At 35.5% G+C, this 9,394-nt stretch overlaps 1 protein-coding gene across 10 annotated transcripts in view; it reads left to right on the forward strand.

The window, feature by feature from the left end:
* Positions 1-8,487, forward strand: part of PAK3 (p21 (RAC1) activated kinase 3) — a 450,753-nt gene extending 442,266 nt beyond the window's left edge. For 9 of the 10 annotated variants that reach the window (XM_080652995.1, XM_080652994.1, XM_080652999.1 and 6 more), the window contains one exon: positions 1,823-8,487. In XM_080652995.1, the coding sequence (XP_080509121.1) occupies positions 1,823-1,912 (90 nt within the window). In that variant the 3' untranslated portion in view covers positions 1,913-8,487. The remainder of the gene's footprint in view (positions 1-1,822) is intronic. The other variant, XM_080653001.1, reaches the window with a different exon arrangement.
* The last annotated feature ends 907 nt before the right edge of the window (positions 8,488-9,394 follow it).

Here is a 9,394-nt window from a genome sequence, read left to right on the forward strand (position 1 = left end):
ATGTGAGAGGTTAGAAAGGAAAGAGTTGCATGACATTCACACCACTGGAATGCTTGAGACAAGACATAAGTATTAAGTATTTGTGTGACTTTCTATATGGCCTACAGTCCTCTGTCCATTAACTTATATTTATTGAGAAACTCTTATTTGCAAGGCTTAAGTGCAGTGAGTGATACAAACCTCTTAAGGGTGTGATTTCTCCTCTCCAGAAGTTCACAATCTCCTTGGGTACAAAAAAAAACAACACACAATGCAAGGTTGTTTCAAGACTCATTCAAACCAAGTGACGGCCATGATTCTATAGGTGATCAGAAAATATCTGTAAACAGGAAGGAGTTCTGCTGGGTTTTGAAGGACAGATAAGTTTTAGATAGGTTGAAGAAAAAGGGGGCAGGAATTACAAATGGCAGAACTATAGTGTGACCAAAGGTATGTAGGCAAGGTTTAAGGGAACAGAAAACAGAAAGTATAGCTGAAGAGTTCAAGTGGGAAGTTACAGGTGATAAAACCATAGAGGGTCTTGACACCAGGCTAGAGTTGGGACTGTAGACAGTGGGGAAATACTGAAGATATCTGAGGGAATCAAATGATGAAAGCTTTGTTTAGGAAAATTTATCTGGTAGTATGCAATAAAAATCAGCACCATTTAAAAAATGGAGGTGGGAGATCAAGGGGGAATTATAGTTATAGTTCAGAATTAAAGTTGATTAGGAAAAGCAAGAGATCATTATAAGAAGCATTGAGAAGAAAGTACTTGATAGCTGATTTCATGTAGAACATAAGATAGAAGAAGATAAAAATGACTTTAGAATATATAATCACTGGTAGCATTCAATAAAAGCCAAAGTGATATAGGATAATGCAATGGCAACATGTCTTTGCTTCTATGTAGTTTACAAGGAATGTTATTTACCATACCTGATTTAACCATTGTAAGAAGCAAAGAAGAGGATTGATTTTAGGTGCTCTGAATCCAAAACCCCTATGGTTTACATCACACAAGAGGAACCTGTGTGGTATCTTAACATATATTTTTAAATGTTGAATTCAAGATGACAGAAGAACATCTAAAAGGAAATATCCAGGAGGCAATTGGAAAAATAGGACCAAAATTAAGGAAAGAGATCAGGTCATACAATATAGATTTGGGAGTCATTTCCCTAAAACTGATGAGAAGTTGAAACCATGAAAGGGAATGATCTCTCCAATGAATTAAATTTGAAAGAGAGGATGCTGAGAGCTAAGTTCTAGTATGTGGGAAGTAGATGGAGGTGAAAACAGGGAAGAAGATAGGGAGGGAGTAGTCAGTGAGCATGCTTGTGGAAAAGAATCAAGATAGTAAATGTCACAGGCCCCCAAAAAGGAAACCATCTCAAAGAAGGAAGAAATGTTCACTTGTATTAAGTACTGTAGAGGGGCCAAAAGAGAAATGGTGGAGGCATAGTATTGGATTTAGCAGTTAGGAAGCCACTATTTTTAGGGTCAAGGTTAAAGACATTTTTTCAAGCATGTGAGCTGCTCTTAATAAAATCACAAGTTTAAGAAATTCAGAAAGTCAGACTGTTGTAAACACTGAGATTTTACAGGACCCCAACTCTGAGTTTCTAGCTCTGCTAGTCAGCTTCCAGAGTATTTCATAATACTGAAGGAAAAAAAAAACATATGAAGGACAAAAGCTGGCACTATTTTAATAAAATAATCTTTAATTGGGTGCTCAAAATACATTTTAATGAAAAAATGGCTGCTTGAAAATGTAAAGTAATATACTTGTTTGGATGAAAGAATTCCAGTTATTCCTTTGTTTTTTTTTTTTCTTTTGCAGCATCCATTTTTAAAATTAGCCAAGCCTCTCTCCAGCCTGACTCCTCTGATTATCGCTGCAAAGGAAGCAATTAAGAACAGCAGCCGCTAGGACTGCAAGCCTTACCCTGCACCATCTCCCTCATGAGTAAGACTGAAATAAAACTCTGCTACAGGAAAGAAGGAAGAACGACAGTCAAATGGGGTGGGGGTTCTTTAACTTTCTAATGAATAGAAACTTCTTACAAGCCTTTTTCCTACTCCCTAAGATTATGTAATTTATTTGTAAGCCTGAATCGCAGCCCAAACAGGGCAGCAATGTCGAAGTGGCCATAAAGTGGTCACTTCCACGGTGAAGCGAAAGAGCCAGTAGTGAATCCCCTCATTTTGTGCATTCACTTTGAAGAAAAAGGTTTCTCAAAGGTGCACACTCCCTCTTCATAGTGTTGTGTTTGTTTTTAAGTTAGAGAATAGTCCCTCTTGCATTCAAACCTCTTTCAAAGCTCCTTACCCAATGTGATTTTTTCACTTGCATTGTCATTAGATGTCCAGAAAAAAAAAGATGTCAAAACGTTTTTTTTAAAAGAAAGCAAAAAACAAAATAAAATAAAAAAAATAAAAACAAACAAACAAACAAAAAAAACAAATGAACAAAAAAAAGAGCAAGTACTGTGTGAATATTTGGAAGGCCATGCCCTAATAGAATTGCAATTTTTTATTCTTCTTCTACAGTGGTGGATCGGTTTGTGTACCTGTTTTTTCTGCACTTGCACTGGAAAAGGTTTCTTTTAAGATATTTTCCAAAAGCATGGAGCAATATGTGTGTTCAGAAAAGGCTTTAAAAACACTATAAATAAAGCTCTGATGGTGAAATCCTGTCACATTTCCATGATGATGCTTAAGAGGCAGTTGATTTATCATTTATGTAAATCAGCTTGTTCAACTTCATGCTATGTGAAAAAGGACATACCAAAACTGTGGGACTCCTGATGAGTGAGTCCAGGTCCCAAAACCTAGGAAATCCTCATAGGAGAAACCATACTTAAACCAAGATGGGACTCTATCCAAGAGCCAAAAGGAAAATAAGTATGAAGTACTGAAATTCTTGTTGGACAATAAGTAAACAAAAATTAAAAATACTTAATTTAACCCTATCTTGTGCTTATGACATGTATGCACTTAAAATAGACACATCAGGGGGGGAAACAAACCCATTAGCTAACATTTGCTTAGGATAAAGAAATGTTTATTTTGACAATTTATAACATCTTAAAATTAAAACTATCTGGAAAACAAAGATTTTTTTTTTTTTTGTAAGCATTCAACTCTGTAAGAAATGGGAGGTCAGTGAAAACTATATCCCAATCAACATTTGGCTATAAGTACTTGTTTCAATTTTCTTTATATACCACCAATTTCTGTTTCAGGATATAGTGTGTTTATACTTAGTGTTTTGGGCTTTTGAATTTCAGAAACATGCTCATAAAGACTTGGAAGTTCTCCAGTGAAAATAATTAGGGCGTGCAATCATATACCCCAAGAAATATAAGTCCAACTGAATTCCTTTTGTGGCTTGGAGAAAATATGAAAATTTGACTACTATTTCACCATGTATCTATTTATTAAAAAATCAACAGTTGGCACTTCCTGAATCTTCTGAGAGTAGAAAAATATCTAGAGGATGTCTGCATAGAAAAGGATATGCTTCTTTTTTGAAAGAATTGTCAAATTTTATAAATTCTGCAAAGTTGTTTCTTGAAGCCTTTGAAAAGCTAACCATTTGTGTTTTAGAAAGCTTCTTGATTAGTAGTATATCTGAATAGAACCTATCCACATTAAGCAAGAGGAGAAAAGAGGTCAATGCCTTGGGTCTCTCTCATTCTCTGCGGAGGTACATCTATCCATCTAACCATCCATGTATTCCTTATAATGAAAGTACTTTCATTAGAGCTTCTGCTAACCATATAGTGCATATTTATATTTAGGTGATGACACCACTGGTGGATTTCCTATTTTCTTAATGTTTTCTTTAACTATAAAATTTTGGAGGGGCTTGAACCCCCATCCCATAAATGTCCACAGTGGGATAAAACAACAAATGTGAAAAGAAAATCAAATGGAAATATTAATTTGAAACATACCACATTATACTTCACAAAAACATGGCTGGGCCTGAATATTTTAATGCCACACTGTCCTAATGAGAGAAAGGGGAGTGTTGATTTTTATTTCATTTAAAATTAAGTATTTGAATGTTTGTTTGTTTTTTCATTCATAGTGTCAGGGAATTCAATGAAATAATACATGGGATGCAAAAAGAATTTAGTACATTGATAACTATACCCTGCCAATGGAGAGAGCCTCAAACCTGGTTGGGAATTCTTAGTTGTCAAATAGCATCCCTTTTATATCATAAAGGCCTTTTTTTGTGGGGGGAGACCTGGAGCAGTGATCCTTCATATCACTGTAGGCAGAGAAATAGCTGCTCTTTTATGCTTTCAATTCAGCATATTAACCATGAGGAGCCAGGTACTTTATCACATCCCACTTTACCAAGATTTTATAATATATCCCAATAGGCTTTACTCTTACAAATTTATATCTATGTCAAATTTAAAATAAAAAAGTTTCTAAAGTCCCTTCCCCCATTGGAGAGTTATGTATATTTCTAATAATTATTAAGAGAGAAGCTGAAAATGATGCAGAAGAATTCACATTTGATACACTTGAACACCTTGGATTCCAGATGGTTCATAGTTTATTCCCTTTCCCTGGATTTTTTTAAAGCTCATCTTGACACAGGTGAGTCTATCCAGATCTTTAAAGTTGCTAGTGTGCCCTGAAATAATGAGGGCACATGATTGAATGTTCATTCCAAAATGTCCTGAGATTGGAATAGGGCAGTGGGAAAGTCAGGGAAGGGTGTGAAGCACAGTAGAGATTATTTATTTAAAAAAGAAAAAAAAATGTTGTAACAAGGATCCGGTGCGTTGTCATAATCCCATGAGGATTTTTGGATGACACAATCTCCTCAAATCAGTCACCATGTTGGGTAATGACTTCGTTCTTGCTGATCTCATCTATGTGTCATTGTAAATATTTGTGAGTCCATGTCACGTTTTGGCTACTGGATGGCCAAGTCATATAATAAGATTTAATTCAAGTATTTATTCTTTGTGTTATTCAGATTCCTTTCAGGCTTGTGAATTGCACTCCATCATTTGAGTTTAACCACCTGATTCTTACTCTATCCTTCCCCTGTAAAGCACATTCCATTGCTAAAAGAAAAAGAAATATGAAATTGCTCCCTGTTGTCTGTATAAATGTTTTGATAGTTCGAGAAGTTTGTCTATAAATAATATTTCTCAGCTCAAAAATTGTGTAAATAATTATATTACATTATATTACATTGCTCAATGGGTTGTTTATTTCTAATGAGGCTGCCAGTTCTCAGAGAGAATCTATAAATCACTTTTAAATAACATAAACAGGGATTACAGCTATGTAAAAATAAGTGTGCACATGGAAAAAGACTGGGAACACAGATAATTGAAATCAGTTGTGTTAGGGTGGTGGGATTATGCAACATTATTTTTCCTTTAAAATTTTTCTTTGATATTATTATAATATTGCTTTATAATAAATAAACATCAGAAAGGGGACAATAGAAAAATAGAAAAGATGCCAGAAACAGATGCCTTCTGGCCAGAGCCCAGAGCATGCAGGGCACAGATGTCTTATAGTTACAATTATTCCATAGGCTTTATATTTGCTTGAGTGCTGAAGTTGGCACATGCTTGGGTATGGCACATGCTTTCTTAGGGGACTATTATCTATAAGTTAAAACTAGGGAGATGTCACTATTAGAACTCTAAACACATCCTTCTGCTTTAAATCAGGCTGTCCTCCACTTTGGTATGGCATCAAGGTTTCTGTTTTGGTTACTTTAATTGGATAGGTGACATTTGATTAGCCCCCCTTGATAATATGTGGTTTTGGTATCACCCTTCTGAATCATTTTTAGAAGAGTTTCAGATTGAATTTTGGAAGAATAGAAGGATAACATTTCCAAGTCTCACTTTCTTGTCTGACATGATAGTATATCATCCAGTTAAGATTCTTCTTTTAATGACCAGTAGGCAATTCTCATTGATTTTAATAGAAGTTATTATGACTTGCAATTAAAAGCTGAATATGAAAACATTAAGACAAATATTTAGAACTAACTTTGTCTGTTGGCATTCAGTCACAGTCCTGCTAGCTTTGGCTTGAGTTGGCCTCTGTGTACTTTCTGTATTGCCTGATTATAGGTTGTATATAGTGGTTGTCTTTGTTAAAGAGAAAAGGGAGACTATCTACCAAAAGAGAGGAATTTCCTTGAAACTCACCAAAGAAATTTTAGGTGAGGAATTTAATGAGGATGAAACTGAGATGCTACTCAGTTTCACCAAAAGCAGACCCTGTTCCTCAGGAATCCACAGGCTTTTCATTGACCATTATAAACATAAAAATGTGTATGGAAGTCTTAACCTTGGCCTCCCCAGTTGAGTCTCATGGTCCTTTCCTGAGCTACTTGCAGTTAATATTCAGTTAAATAAAGGCATGGCCAGTGATGCAAGCTTCTCCTAGTTTCTGAGCAAGAGGACTGCATTTCAGCATTTGTAAATTGACAGTCTAATAGGCCTTGAATTTTGACACACAATTCTGAACATATATTTGCATGTGGATTGAAAAAAAATAAATGGGGCCATGGAAATATTTTTCCAAAGAAGGAATTTTTTCTTGAGATTTGTTTATGATATAATTGTTAATATGGTTAGCTTTAATTTTTTTCTCTCCTTTTCTGATCCCACATTTCTTTAGTAGCTAAATGAATATAACCTAACTCCTCATGCATTGGGAATGCCTATTTAATATTAAACAAATCCAACCAAATCTGCAAATTCAGGAACTGATATATCATCTCCATGTGTACACTTCAGTGTACAAGTATACTATGCTACAAGTAATATTTACTGCTATGTAATATAGTTGAACTTACAAGATAAACTTATAGAGAAGCTGGTTAGTGCCATCAAAGTCTCCTCTGGAAGCTACCATCAGGTGAATGCTATCTCATAATACCGACAGTAAGGCAGATACCATGTTCACCTGATTTAGTACCTAAGAGGAAATCAACAGCAATTATAGAAAATGTCAGAAGTAATGAAAGGAGTGTTAGTCTAGGAGTAAGGAGACCTGGATTCTAATATAGGCTCTATTACTAATTTACCATGTGACCTTGGGCAAGTCACTTAACATTTTTGTGGCTGTTTCCTTATCTATAAATTAAGAGTATTGGACTAGAACTAGATGATCTCCAAGGTCTTTCCAAAAGTTGTAGCATTCTGTGATATTATAGCTTGCCTTGCAAATTCAACCTGCTTAAAGTGATGGTAAATATCACATGTTTAAGCCTGGGTCTCTTATGTGACATTTAAACAATAGCACTATGAAAGATGAAAAGAACTCAAGTAAATGAAGTTAATATTATTAGGGAATGTTGATAAAACGTGTGGCGGCCTTCCAATTCCTTCACAGTTGTTTTGTTCTGTTTTAGTTTCAATGTCCTTTTTCCTATTGAGTGTTCCCAGTTTCATTTTACATATACTAGTACTCTCTATGTAAAGTCTGGTTTTCATTAAGCTATAGCCAGTATTTGTTACTAGAACAAAAATACCCCCACTCTTACACTTGCTAGAATAGAACTATACTTGAGCATCTTCTTTCCTATGAAGCAGTGCTGGACTTTATAGAATTTACTTCATAAATGGCACAAGGTGGCAGAACCCATGTATTTTAATGGTTAGGACTAGCACTAAGAGTGGATCTATACACTTGCAGGTTGCAAAGAGAGAAATGAAAAAAAGTAATTACATGCTATTAACATTAAAGAATGTTGATAAATCCACTTGTTGGGAGCCAAAGATAGCATTTCTGATTACAACTCCTATAATGATTGGCCAGTTATATAAACATGCTGCTGGAAAGAAGATAAACTGGAAGTTAGTGAATGGTCCCAATTCCCTGCCTACAGTAGAGTGCCAACCAGCCCTCAGTGGGAAATTCGAGTTCAATGTGTGTGCTTGTGTGTGGTGTGCTTTATGGACCACATATACTATATTATTCACTAGGGATGATAAGATCTTTCACAGAATCCCATAACCATTAGTGGGTTGAGTTTAAATCCCAGTACATCATCAAGGAGGAGTCAGATCATAGGGTATTGATGTTTACTGGGAATATTCTCATAATATCCAGACAAAGCAAGTTGAGGAGGATCTACATTTTCATTATTTATCAGAATTGTGTCTCATTTGGCTGTGCATTACTTTTCTTAAAATGTTATCTGTAAACCCATGTGTAGTGAAATTCTTCTGTAACTTTGGATTAAAGGTATTTATGGTATTTTTGTTTGTTTGATTTTTCAGTAAGTTATTTCTTTTGTAGACCTGCTGATGTAATGATTCCATCCTTCTGACCTCAGCATTTAATCTTCTTAAGAAATTTTGTTTCCAATATTGTTATTTTAAATTGTGGTTGAAGCAATAGAAAATTGAAATATGGATTGTGCATGACTGTGTCTTGAGTGTAAAAATATTGCAGTTTGAAACTTGGACCTAAAGTATTGCAAATAAAAATGACAAACATCAATGAGCTGGTACTTCTCCCTTCTGTCACCTTTCATCCCATCTTTTTGGCATTGGTAATTTTACCTACTTCACAGGTTGAAGTGTAGCACTCACAGGTATCAAGGCAGGGAAATGCCCAGCCTTGTGAGCAATATAGGAAATGTCCTTCAGAGTCTGCCACTAAATAACTCAGACACAGAGTCTCCATATGGTTCTTACATAGAATAACTCAGGCGAATGTGTATACTCAATGCAGGACAAAAGCCTGGCAGATCCAAGAGGTAGGTGAAGGAAAACTGCCAAATGACATAATATGTAATAAATATACATATTTTTTTATTTTTCTTCTTGAAAACATCCTGAATGTGTACAGTCATCTGAATAATGTTTAATTTTTTATCATATATCTGTTATCAAGTTCCCTAAGTCAGTGGCAAGATTCCAAACCCACATTACTGAGAACATTCATTAATTCATTCATTCACTCTTTTTATGAAGTGTTTGAGCGTGCATGCCATAGGGAAAATCAAGTATTATGATCTACACTTATCAAGTCTATGGATTATCCAAGGCCTCTTTGTGTGCTCAGTGGCAAAGCCCAGAGAACAACTCAAGTCTCTGTTTTCCAAAGTGGAGTTTTCTTCCCTGAAATTTGAGCTGGCTTATCTGAAATGGAAATGCTAACTAAGCTCCTTGGTGGCCTCTTTCCCTTAGTACATCTTCACTGTGCCTGAGGATGGGCACAAGGTCATCATGTCACTGCAACAGAAGGATATGCGTACATACCGCCGCATGGGAAGACCTGACAATTACATCATTGGCTTTGAGCTCTTCGAGGTAGGAATGTGCATTTGGAGAAGAGAGAATGATGACTAATGGAGTAAAAATTAGGATGGCTTGGGGTTAGGGGAATTAAGAAATGT

This window comes from Plecotus auritus (assembly GCF_963455305.1).
Source record: "Plecotus auritus genome assembly, chromosome: X".
NCBI classification, from domain to species: domain Eukaryota; kingdom Metazoa; phylum Chordata; class Mammalia; order Chiroptera; family Vespertilionidae; genus Plecotus; species Plecotus auritus.